Source organism: Triturus cristatus, chromosome 8, assembly GCF_964204655.1.
Source record: "Triturus cristatus chromosome 8, aTriCri1.1, whole genome shotgun sequence".
Lineage (NCBI taxonomy): Eukaryota > Metazoa > Chordata > Amphibia > Caudata > Salamandridae > Triturus > Triturus cristatus.
Genome location: NC_140591.1, coordinates 403,673,234 through 403,686,672, shown reverse-complemented (window position 1 = coordinate 403,686,672; position 13,439 = coordinate 403,673,234). Strand labels below are relative to the sequence as shown.

The window sequence follows — 13,439 nt, the reverse complement described above, 5'->3', positions numbered from 1 at the left end:
CGCTAGAAATCTGCCTTCAAATGTCTACGGTTTTCACACAGAAAGTACGTAAGGTTACCTATATTGGTGGTGGGGTGTTTATGTGTAGATAGACAGACAGATAGATAGATCCCAAGCTACACGCAACATGCCCTGAAAGTTACTATCTCAGTCTAAGGTTCACCGACTGAAAATAGATGCTAAACCACTCTAGGGTGATCCCAGCGAGCAGAATAAATTGTCTCTTATTCCACACCCCCAAATTAGTTCCCTTTGTGGTCCTGAGGAGACTCTGCAACCAAGAGGAGTTTTGTGTCAGGAGGGACTGCCACTTTGCCTCTCCTCTGATTGCTGCGTTGTCAAGAGGGACTGCCACTTTGCACTGTGATCTGCTGTGTTGGCCTGCTTCTTGCTACCTATGCAATGAGGGAGGAAGGATCCTGTCCTCTTCACCCAATCACCCCAAGAGCTCCAGGGGCTTGTTGGCTTGCCCCTGGTTTTCCCATCGAGGTCCCTGGGACATCAAGGACCTCGTTTTCCTACTGTTTTCAGTTGTGCTCTCCAGGCAATTGATACGGTTCAGGTTGTGCATCAGACTTACCTTGACTAGAGTGATGGGTTCTCCCTGGCTTAGACGTATACCCTAGCCAACCAGAATCCCCATTTCTAACACTGCTGCAAACATGTTCAGTGTGCAAACCACATCAGTGACAATTCTGAAAAACAAGTTTATATTTATTTTTGCATTTAAAATCTTAATTTGGAGTAAAACAAACCTATATTCCAAAACATACCATCAAAAAAGTGAGTGGAGGAATTTTCTCTGCTGGCTCAGATTAGATATTTAGGCAGTCTGCAACATGAGTGGACCAGACAACTGACTTGTAAAAATTACAAATATGCCAATAAAATAAACAATATGGTTTCCGTGCTTAAAGGCGGGGCTGATGGAGTTAATGTGGGAAGCCCAAAAACACCATATATCCAGGTCCAGCAAGTCCAAATAAGATGGAAAACGAAGCAAAAAGATGAATTTCATTAAAATCCCTACTTAAAGAGATGAAACAAAAAGGTTTGCACTAGCATTTCTTGCAGAGAACAAACTGCCTTCCATTATCGGGCAGGTTGTACTACAATTTTTTGATAGTTTTTTTATATTGCGAACTTGACCCTTGCGGGTATCAGAGCGCTTTACAAATTTACAGAGAGCTTACACAGTGATAACAATAAAATTATATACGAAGAAGAAAGATACAGGACATGGTTAGCACCCAGAGAAGGGAGGGTACCCATAAAAATGTTCAGTGGTGAGGGGGATAACTAACGAAAGCCAACAATTCCTAGTAAGTAAAACTGTAGGATCAGGCAGTGTCAAGAGACAGAGTTTGAAACACTGAAGTCACCGGTGAGAGTAGTCATGAATGTGATTGAGGGCATTTAGTATCTAGGGAAGAAATGTGTTCATAAGGAGTACTTTGCCTTCTTTCTTGAAGGAAATAGTTGAGGTATTCATGCTGACTTCATTGCGCAAAGAGTTACGAATTCTTATAGCTATCCCAGAGAAAGATCGGTTGTAAGTTTTCTTCTTGGAGAATCTCTGTGGTTTCAGAAGAAAGGAGTTGGAGCATCTTGATGATCTGGAGCCACAAGAAAGTTTGAGTCTCTGGGCAAGATACCTAGGGGTTCAGAAATGGAGGGCTTTATGTGTCATGCAGCAATTTTAAGCTTGGTTCTAGCTTTGTATGGGAGCCAATTGAGGGATTTTTAGATCAAAGGTGATGCAGCTGTTTCTTTTTGCAAAAACAACAGTTGATCGACAGAATGCAGAACAATGTCATACATTCACCCCAGTACAGAGATCTGGGCCTAAATCCATCGTTTTTTTGCTCACCATGCCATTCCAGTTTGAACCCAGCCATATGCAAATCAGCCTTGACCCTGTGCCTCATGGGAACAGTCCAGCCCGAACTGCCAAGCCAGGTCCTCCCTGGACTGGAACCAAGCATCCTAGGACCGGTTTCGGGGTTTCACCCCTCTTCAGCCAGGATAGCTTGATTCCAGTGGCATGGAGAGCACGGGACTCACGTCTGTGCATACCCGTCCCACTCGGGGTGACAAATGCAAAAACAACAGTTGATGGACAGAATGCAGAACAATGTCATACATTCACACCAGTACAGAGATCTGGGCCTAAATCCATCGTTTTTTTGTTTTGCTCACCATGCCATTCCAGTTTGAACCCAGCCATATGCAAATAAGTCTTGACCCTGTGCCTCATGGGAACAGTCCAGCCCAAACTGCCAAGCCAGGTCCTCCCTGGACTGGAACCAAGCATCCTAGGACCGGTTTCGGGGTTTCACACCTCTTCAGCCAGGATAGCTTGATTCCAGTGGCATGGAGAGCACGGGACTCACGTCTGAGCATACCCGTCCCACTCGGGGTGACAAATGCAAAAACAACAGTTGATGGACAGAATGCAGAACAATGTCAAACATTCACCCCGGTACAGAGATCTGGGCCTAAATCCATCGTGTTTTTTGCTGTTTCTTTTTGAGCAGGTGATGAGCCTTGCAGCAGCATTGAGCAAATCCCTTAGAGGAGCAACTTTGGATCTGGGCAATTCCATAGTCCAACCTGGGAATCATTAGGGCTTGCACTGCATGCTTGAAATCGTTGGTGGGGAGGAACGAATTTAGTTTTCTTAGAATGTTCATTTGGTGATAGCGTGCCAACGAAACACAAGTTTCTCATGTTTCTGAAAAGTTCAAAACTGTGCTGAATCATCACTAAAACAAGTAATGGTGAACATACTGCATCAGTATTTTTTTTTTTTTTGGAAAAACTTTATTGTGCAAAAAAGCATCATTACAAATATGGGCCTACAACCACCAGGGTCGGCCGCTAGTATATGCATGTCAATTGCTTGACGTCACGAAGCAGCGACTGATCTCTAGAGGTTCAGCCGGGTTACAGGAGATGTTCTCGGCAACTCAGAAGTTAGGCAGGATACAAATATTTTACATTTTGAAAGAAAAGAACAAACAAAGAAACAATGAAACAAAACTCAAGGCGAGAAACAGTCTAGACGGTGTCGAGCGCCGATGGGGGGATCCCACCATACCAAGTAGAGAATCAGGAGGACAATCGAGATGGCCAGGGGGGGGGAGGCAGCGGGGAAGTCAGAACAATCAGAAAAAAGGGTACAGTATTCCAGGAACCTCAGGATCAGGGGGACAGAGAAATGTCCGGAGTATCTACAAAAGGGGGCGTACAGATGTTACCTCGGTAGGTGTTCCACTGACCCCAAATTCTACCCCACGCCCCGGGCTTGCCCCGAACCAGATATATCGTCTTCTCTCTGAACATGCACCAGTCCATGTTCTCCCTCCACACTGACACAGTGGGAGGCCGTCGGGAACCCCAAAGCTGCGCAATATCCCTCTTTGCAATCATGTTCCCAAGTGCCGCCCACCGGGCCTGGGCGACGTTGTAGTCATTTGGCTCCCATACATTCAACAAACATCGACGAGCCTCAGGCAACAGAGCGACCCCAGTGACACACTCCATTACAGCATGCACACGGTGCCAATATTCCGCAACCTCGCGGCACTCCCAAAGGATATGAAGGAAGGTGGCGCTCATTCCACAGCCGTGCCTACACAACCCATCCGAAGAAAAACCCATCACAACCAAACGAGGACCTGTCACATAAACACGGTGAAGAATTTTGAGCTGGACGAGACGGAGACGGGCAGGAATGGCGACCTCTTTCGGGGAGGACAGTGCGGACTGCCAGTCTTCGTCATCCAACTCCAACCCGTCTCCGGTCCAGGCCTCCCGAAGACGCACAAGGAGGTCCGCCCGATTGTTGATTAATTTCTTATAAATCAAGAAAATCGTACTATCGGGCAGATGACCATCAAGTATACGGTCCTCGAGTGGTGAAGATGCAGGCACTGTGGTACCGGCCTCGAAGACCGACAGCAAAGCGTGACGAACCTGTGCATATCTGAAGAACTCCCTCTCACTCAACTCATACTCACTCTGAAGCACCGCAAAGGATTTGACCGCACCTTTCACCCAGAGATCACCCACTCTGCTAATACCAATCGTATTCCAGTTCTCAAAACCTTTCGTTGTCCAGAGGCATCCCAATCTGTCCGATGCGAACAAGGGGGTCGTGTCAGGCGATCATTCCATCCCATGGCCACATTGGCATCCTTCCACACACGTACTGCAATCTTAGTGGGTCCCGTTAGGTTCCTCCCCGCCGTCCCAGAGTAGAGCGCTCTGTTGAAGTTGCCACCAGGCAACTGATATTTATCCATCTCGAAAGCCGGATTTGGACCGGGTGCATACGTAGCATGGTTGATAGCGGACAACTGGGAGGCCCAATAATACCTCCTGATGTCCGGGAGCGCAATGCCCCCGTCATACCAGGGGAGAGTCAGTTTTGCAAGAGCGATGCGTGCGCGACCGTCCCAAACAAGTCTCCTCTGTAAACCCTCCACCTCCCGGAAGTAGGCCGCCAGAATAATATCAAAGGAGTTCTGGAGTGCGTAGAGAAATCGGGGCAGGGACATAATTTTAAAAAGTGCCGCTCGACCGAGTGGCGACAACGGCAATCTACGCCACCGAGCCACGTCCAACTTCAATCGCCGGAGAGGAGGAAGGAGATTATGCTCGTGGCGGACCGCCGGGTCCAGCGATACGTAAACCCCCAAGTACTTGAAGCCGGATTGCGAAATTTGAATGGGAAACCTATTCGGTAAGGGGGGAAGGCCACCGGAAATAACATACACACACGATTTAGACCAATTAATGATCAAGCCGGAGTTTTTACCGAAAGAAGTGAGGACGTCAAATAGGACGTTAAGGGATTCACACGGGGAGGTGAGGTACAAAAGAATATCGTCGGCGTACAACGAAACCCGGTCTTCAAAGCCAGGGGCCCACTGAATGCCCTTTATCGACGGTTCCCATCGGAGCCAGGCTGCAAGCGGTTCTAGAGCAAGAGCAAAGAGTAGGGGGGACAACGGACACCCCTGCCTAGTACCCCTCCCGAGAGCGAAGGGCTGGGACACCCTCCCATTGACAACAACCTGAGCTAGCGGATCCGTATATAAAAGTCTCACCCAACTAATAAGTCCCGCACCGAAACCGAACTTCGCCAGAGTGGCCCAACGATATGGCCATTCTATCGTATCAATGGCCATCGTGACGTCCAAGGAAGCCAAGATGGCCGGCTCGGAAAGAAACTCCGCCCTGGCGAGAACGCCATGTAAGCGCCGCAAGTTGAGAGCAGTGTTCCGGTGCGGAATGAAACCAGATTGATCCGGATGAATCAGGTCACAGATAACAGCGAGTAAGCGATTAGCAAGGACCTTGGCGAGAATCTTCGGTTCAGCATTCAATAGGGAAATAGGCCTGTATGAGGCACAACGATCACGAGGCTTGCCCTCCTTAGGAATCACAACTATAGTGGCCAGACGCTGGTCACAAGGGAGGGAACCAAGCTCACGCGACTCCAGAAACATATCACAGAGAAACGGTGCGACTTTATCCGGGCGCAATTCGTACAATTCAATAGGCAATCCATTGGGGCCCATAGCCTTGCCAGAACGAAGGGAACGAATCGCGGTAGCAATCTCGTCGGCCGACAACGATGCCTCCATGCACTTTCGATCCTCGTCAGACAGGCAGGGCAGCGCAATGTCCCTTAACAAGAAACGTGAGTCATCCTCATCTCTATCGGACACCGGGGAGTAGACCACAAGAAAATAGTCAGCAAAACACTCCACAATCTCGCCAGGGTCAGTCACATGCACACCGTCAGAATTCTGAAGCACAGGGACCACACGGTTCGCTCTCTCCTTCTTATCAAGCCATGCAATCAATTTACCCGCCTTATCCCCAACATCATACAGTCTACCTTGCTGTTCCCTGTACATTGTCTTGGCAGCATCCGTAACAAGGGATTTATATTCAAACTGTTTCAAGCTAAGGGCGTGGAGCCTGTCCTGGGTGACACCTAAGTCTAGATCAGCCTCCAACTCCAGTATTTCGGCCTCCAGCTTCACGACCTCCCCATTCCTGGCTTTCTTGGTCTCGACTATTAAAGATAGGGCCTGTCCATGAATAACAGTTTTGAAGGCTTCCCACAGGGACACTGAGGACACAACAGACCCCTCGTTCTCCAGGAAGTAATGGTCGAGCGACTTAATGAGGCTGTTGCGAGTCTTGGGGTTGCGCAGATGCCAAGGGTTAATAGGGGCGATCCGCCCCGCGGCTTGCGTCCCTGTGTCGAAAAGAAGCCACACAGGGGAGTGATCTGAAATGCCCCGGGCCAAGTGTCTAACCTCCCCAACGTGGGAGGACTGGGCCGCGGGCATGAGGAAGTAATCAAGCCTGGAGAGACTCCCATGAGCCCCGGAGTGGAAGGTGTATTGACATTGCGTCGGATGCATTAACCTCCAGCAATCCACCAGACCAAAGGTGTCCAAAAACCCACCAAGCCATGATTGGGAAACGGGAAGGGCCCTGGGGGGGTGGCGATCCAGATCGCCGGATAGCACGGAATTGAAGTCCCCACCCATGAGGAGAAGACTATCGGGGAGTTCCAGCAACATCCGACCAACATCAGAGAAAGTGGAGGTCTGGAGGCCTGGGGGAACATATATCGTGACTAAAGAAAGAGTCTTACCCTCCCACCTACCGGTTAGGGCGGCATAACGCCCTCTGTCGTCAAGGATGACATTATCAATCTCTAGTGGGAGGGAAGACCGGACCAGAATACCAACCCCTCTGGAACCAGTGGTGAACCCGGAGTGTGCAACCAATCGGTATCCCCACCTATTCATAGCATGACACACATTGCCTACCAAATGCGTCTCCTGCAGGAGTACCACATCAGGAGTCAAACGACGCAAATATTGCAGTACAACACCCCGTTTGATACGATCACCCAATCCATTGACGTTCCAAGATATCAACCTCAACCCACTACCCCCCATCCCCACAAAAGTTGCATGAGTCTCCCCACTGAGAGCAGGACACCTGAAGCAGAGAAAGAACCAATATGCTGCCTTGAGAAAAGAAAACACGAACACAAACACCCCCTCCCACCCCCCAACCGAAACCCGTTACAACTCCCCCCTCCCTGCACCCCTGCAGACTATAAAGCCACCCCAAAATGCAGTGTGCCTGTCGCCCTAACAATCCCATTCTACAAAAAGACCCCGGAGGAGGAGAGAGGCCCGTCTCCACCCGCCACCCGGACGCTAACTACTATAAGGCAAAATATACAAAAGAAGTAGAACCCAACTGAGCAATGTCCGATTGTCAAGGTTAGGGACCGAAAGGTCACTTATGTGTAGGCTCACCACCCTCGGCACCGCCAGGGTGCCCCGTTCGATCGCCCCGACCAGGCAGGGAATCCAACCAGTCACTCACATTGTCCGGTCGCTCGAAAAAGAAGGTCCGTTCCTCGTATTCCACTCGAAGCCTGGTAGGGAAAAGCATAGCATACTTCAGTCCCAGGTCCCGGAGACGTCGCTTAACCCCCTGAAAGCCCATCCTCTGTCTCTGGACAAGTTGAGTGAAATCCAGGAAAAAATTGACAGAGGAGTTTTCAAATTTCACCGGGCGTGCACTCTCGAAGCCTGCAAAATCGCATCACGGTCCCTGAAATGAAAAAGTTTTGCGATGATAGGCCTCGGAGGAGCGCCGGGCTTGGGCTTACCGCCCGGGACACGATGTGCACGCTCCACAGCGAAAAACTTGCTCAGTCCAGAAGGGGCAAGATGGGTGAGGATTAGATCTTCGACCAGGAGGTCAACCGAACGAGCCTCGGGATTCTCTGGAACACCTATGACGCGAATGTTGTTGCGTCTTGCCCTGTTCTCAAAATCCTCCAGCCGATGGGACATCAGGTCGTTGGCCGATTTCAGAGTGCCAAGGTCTGTTTGAAGTTCCGACACATCGGCCGTGAGGCTGGAAGTCTTCAAATCCAATGACTTCACCTTCTCGTTAGTCTTAGACAGGTCGGCCCTGATTAGAGTAACATCAATGGCGACCGTGTCAATTTTACGAGCCAGAGCCTCATACCGGGTATGGCGCCCATAATGTCCTGCAGGGACAAATCAACAGGGGCAGAAGGGTCTTCTCTGGCGTCCCCCGGGGTACTGCTGGAGAGCCCGGGGGATCCTTTGGCTTGAGTGTAACGATCCATAACATTTGTCTGGAACGGTCCCCCACGAAGAGACGTCTTGGTCTTCCGCTTCTCGGGTTCACCCCTGCCCATCATGTTGGAAGATGCACCCCGGAGGGGCCCGCAAGACCTGGTGAAAATGGCCGCCGGCAGGTCGGGCCCCAACAGGCCAAGAAGCTGGCTCGTACGGTCCGGAGAAAGTCACGACTTGACCCAGTAGGCTACAATGAGGAGGCAGCGATGACACTAAATGGAGGCTGGATTGGTCCCCGGCCGAGCAAAACGGTCTCTCAATCAGACCATGCCAGGATCCGGAAACGAAACCGAAAGTGGGGGTACGGCCACCGATGAGGTCCCACTGCCGTTGTTGTTCAACTACGTCCCGGCTCCACAAATCACCAAGTCCCCGGCACGGCCTCCAGGTGGGCCTCAAAAGTTCAAAGTGCTGTAATTCCGGTCGCCCAAGTCCGATTTAAATTCTGGAAAGAGTTATGGACTCAGTCGAGGTTCACCTTCGAGAGTCCGTCCAAGAAATCAGGATATCATCAGGACAAATTACGAGGAGTGGCGAGGGTCCGGGGAGCCCTGTGGTCACGCGACCATCTTGGATGCGCGCTAAGCTCCTCCTACTGCATCAGTATTGAGAGGAAAGCTTTGTTAATGTTTTCACAAAATTAATGCAAGGCAGCTTACCGTATTTTTAAGGTAGTCAATGCTTATTCTGACAGGTGTTAAGTCGTATGTGCCCCAGTTATTGAGAAAATGCAGTGCTTATTTAAAATCCGCGAGTGTACATTTTTGTGCATTATGTAGATGTCAGAATTGCAATGTGATGCAACATGCTAGCTGAGCAATAGATTTAATTTTAGCACCACATAAACATGTATTATTCTGATTAACGTTTTTACATTTTACAGGATACTCCGAAAAAGGTAGAAGAAACATATCTTGTGAAGCCTGCTCCCAACCACCCCCCTAAAGAAGAAAAGCCTCAACAGGTATAAAGCATGCTCATTATGATTTTCAGTGATAATTCGCTCTAATCCAGTGATGCATACAGTATTTTAACATTTCTGATGATTTAGAAGGGTTAGACCAATCAGTTTCCAGCCTAAGGGTTTTATTCAGCCAACCTCGAATGAGGCTGTTGGGGGTTTCTTTATATGCCACTTTGAGGAAGCATGTTATCTACTTCAAGGTGGGTTCCCACATCTTCTGACTTGTCTTTTAGTTCTTGAATATGGCTCAGCAAGTTGGCATGCACTTTTCTGTTGTGTTTTATATCTTTAGACATTGATAGTCTCAAAATTACACTTTTCTCTTCTTCATAAAAAGCTGAGATGACTCTAGTAATGGGCATGCACATGTTAAAGAATAATAGCAACACAAAAAGATGATGGACGGAATTCTGAACATTGTCAAACATACACCGCCAGACACAGATCTGAGTTAAATTCATCATTTTTTGCTCACCATGCCACCCCCTTATAGACTCAGCTATATGCAAATCAGTCTAGACCCTGCAGCCCCGATCTTTGCACTGGGGGTCAATGTTTGACAATGTGCAGCATTCCAACCATCCTCTTTTTGTGTTGCTATAGTGTTAAATAATTAACATGGGACATGAATGACAGTTGAAGGCAGGCAATTTAAATAGACCATCTATCCATTTGGAGCATAAAAGTGAGAGGGGACAACACTGGTGGCTCTCCGAAGAAGAGGTAAACAACTGTAGGATAGTCAGCAATATACAGCGTTTCATATGTATGCCAACAAACTGATCAGTAAAGGAGAACCTCATGACTATAGAAAAAACAATAAGCAGTTACTCGAGTACACTTCTTTGCACGGTAGCTTTGCAGTCTGCCCCATCATGAGATATGTTTTGGGTCCAAGTGGACATTACAGCTCTAATTTTTTCATCATTTTAGTTCATTCTGTGCTACTGATTCGGATAGGCTATTGCAGAACCAGATACTTGATGAATTTGAAGTGGCACTGGAAGTTTGAGTTACCAACGCAGGAGGGGTGACCATGTTCGTTTAAGGGTAAAACGTTTGTTTTATCCTTGTTCAAGGATTGTCCAGAGAAGCTGGAGGTCTGACTGATGATATTTAAAATATCCGCAATCTCAATGTCTATGGAATCTGTAAAGATTAATATGTCGCCTGCAGCTGCTTTGAAAACCGTGTCACCAGATTTTCGCATTGAGATTTCAATGGATTTTTAACATTAACAAGAGAGGATGAATGGCTAGAAAAACGAATAAAGGGGAGAGCTGGCAGGCTTGGCTTGTACCCTGTTGTAAGACTTTTTTTTTTTTAACACAAGTTGGTCGCACACTGCTCGTCACACCAGCAAGTTGCCCCAAAGGACTGTGGTGAATGTAGTAGCGACGGCGGGTACGCCTATGCCACGATGTGTAAAAAGAAAAAAGTATGTGTTGCATTTAGCCATCCCTGGACACGTGTTTCGAGGTAGTTGCCTCTCGTCAGCAGGGAGCAGGACAATGTAAAGGGGTGCCGAGTGGACTGCCAAAATGTAATTAAAACAGGTCAAATACCTCTCATGGCGCGCAGGTGCAGAACCAGGGCTCGCCAGCCCGATAGCTCACGGGAGCCGTAATAATTTGTTGTAAGACGAAAGGGGCCGACAAAGCACCGTTGACTTTAATTGTAGCAGAGGGATTAACGTACAGGGCCATGATCATTTTGATAAAGGAGTCATGTAGGTTGTTTTTAGATAAGGCAACTTCTAAATACGGCCAGGAAACCTTATCAAAAGCTTTCTCCACATCCAGTGCTATTGCAGCTGCTGAGGGTGAATACGGGGAAGAAGTTTTTTCAATTACATGAGGAAATAAGCAAATATTGGCAAAAGCTAGATGTCCCTTAATAAAGCCCTTCTTAGTGGCATGGACCAATTTTGTGATCAGCGGTGCAAACCGCTTGGCAAGGATTTTAGAATAGATTTTGGCCTCCATATTTATTAATGTAATGGGCCTGAAATTCTTAGGGTCAGAATGGTCTTTCATCTCCTTTGGTATAACCTCGGAAGCAGTACCGGACACTTTACCTAAGAAGGCAAAGTGATTCAGGGAAGACTCCAATGGTTGCATAATCGTGGCTGCAAATATTATTGTTAAGTAGATGTGTAGACGGTCCGAGCCTGGGGCTTTACCAGCTGGTATAAGCTTTATCGCTTTCATAATCTCCTTCCCTTTCAATAGGTCTATTTAGGTTAAGCTGTTCAAGGGCAGAGATCGTTTTCATTGGGATTCTCTGAAGAAATTTGAAGCATACATCTTTAGAAGTGGTTATAGTAGCACAGCATAGAATCTCTGGAATGCTTTGAGAATATCCTTTGTTGTTGTCTTTAGTCTACCTTGTTTGGGATTGTACAGGAATTACTTTTAAATTTCAGATAGGCTGCTGGAGATTTACCTGCCTTATCTAAATAGAACAGTTTTATGCCTTTCTGTGTATGCACCCAAATGTGTGCGTGTTTACTGATAGCATTTTTATACTCATATTTAGATGTTTTAGTGCAGCCATGGCTAGTGGGTCTGTAGAGTGTCTGTATAGAGTTTCTTTAACTTTAATATCAGCTGCTAGTTTGTCCAGACAGGATTTGATTACTTTGTTTTTCCTAGCCATGTGGCTTATCACTTTTCCTTTGAAGTAACACTTCTGTGTATCCCATAGTATAATAGGTGAAGAAACAAAAGCATTGGTTTCCTGTAAAAACAAAGTTAATTCCTTATGAATCATCTTCCAAAATCTCAGTATTCAAACGCAATGTATGGCCTTTAGATTGAATGGGGAGGATCTGAAGGGAGATCGAAATGGCGACATGGTCCGAAATCATGATAGGCTCAATGGGCGAAGAGCAAGTATCATGGAAGAGGGAGAATTAGACCAGAATATAGTAAATTCTCAAGATTGTGTGATGGAGAGAGAAAGGTGAAGTCATTACCTGCAGGATTATGGAGCCTCCATACATCGGCGAGGCTGTCAATTGTGCAAAGAGAGCGCATTGCACTCAATAGTTAAAGGCAGAGTTTCTATCTAGGGTAATGTCCATCTGGAGGTTGAAATAACCAACTAGACAATCTGGCTTTAGAGGTCAACAATGCAAGTTTTACAGCTAATTTGTCACAAAATTGTGGTTCATCCTTAGTGGTAGCGTTAATGTTTATTGCATATATATCTGTTGCACCAATTTGAAGACATGCACTCAGCCATCTACCTTTATCATCTAGCTCAGACATAATAATTGAGAGACCAGAATTTCTAGGGAATAGGGTGATCACAACAGTCTTCTTAGAGATTGCCACAGAGCAGGCTAGATTAGACAGCCATCCATTACGCATAGGAAGTGCTACTTTATAGCCATTCCTGGTTTCATGGAGGAAAACCAGTCTCCCATGAGTGAATGGCAGTATTCATAAATCTTCCTGCATTTCACCCGGTGGGTAAGGCCTTTGGGATTGCGGGAGATGAATTAGAGCAATGGCGTGTGTTGATCAAGAATCACTGTGGGTAGCATCTATTTGTTGTAAGCTGTGATATAGAGCCACCCTACATGGCGAGACATTGGGAGAGTTATTGGTATCACATAGCTCATGAATGAATGACTGAAATAGCATTTATAAAGCACACAGCTACTCCGTAGAGTGTCCCGGAGTTGTCAGGTACCTCCACACTTAACACCTAGGAAACACTTAGTTACAGAATAGCAAAGTTTGTCTTTTTTTTTTGTCCTCGCAAAGGAGAACAGGAGAGGATACAACAGGGAGAGAAGAGATAAGAAACTTGTAACCCAAACTTGAACATTCCCAAAGGACAGAGGAAAAAGCCTCAAAGAGACAAAGCACAGCGATGGTGGCCACGGACAAAGAGAAAAAGCAATGCCGCCCGCACCTAACAGTGTAAAAGTTGTGTGGATACACAGCGGAGATGTAGGTCTTAAGTGAGAACAGTGATTTGTGCAGTCTAACCATAATACTTAAAAACAGAGTATGAAGAGTATAAATGACTAGCAAAATTGTCAAGAACTATGTAACAGTATATGGTTCATGTGTAGAATAGTAGGTCAAGTGCCTAACTGAAGGGTTATTGACAAACGTCGCTGCTGGACAGACCCACCAAAACAATGGATATACTAACACGCTGAGAGTATCATGTTGGCAGCTGCAAGAAATTAACACAATATAAACAGACAGCGAAGAGCAAACAACTTGACATTGGAC

The 13,439-nt window shown here is 47.0% G+C and overlaps 1 protein-coding gene across 1 annotated transcript in view; it reads left to right on the top strand.

Moving 5' to 3' along the window:
• LOC146802199 (serine/threonine-protein kinase Nek5-like) overlaps nucleotides 1-13,439 on the top strand; it is a 383,120-nt gene that overhangs the window by 245,483 nt on the left and 124,198 nt on the right. The window contains exon 16 of the mRNA XM_085621788.1: nucleotides 9,106-9,186. Coding sequence (XP_085477914.1) covers nucleotides 9,106-9,186 — 81 coding nt within the window. The remainder of the gene's footprint in view (nucleotides 1-9,105; nucleotides 9,187-13,439) is intronic.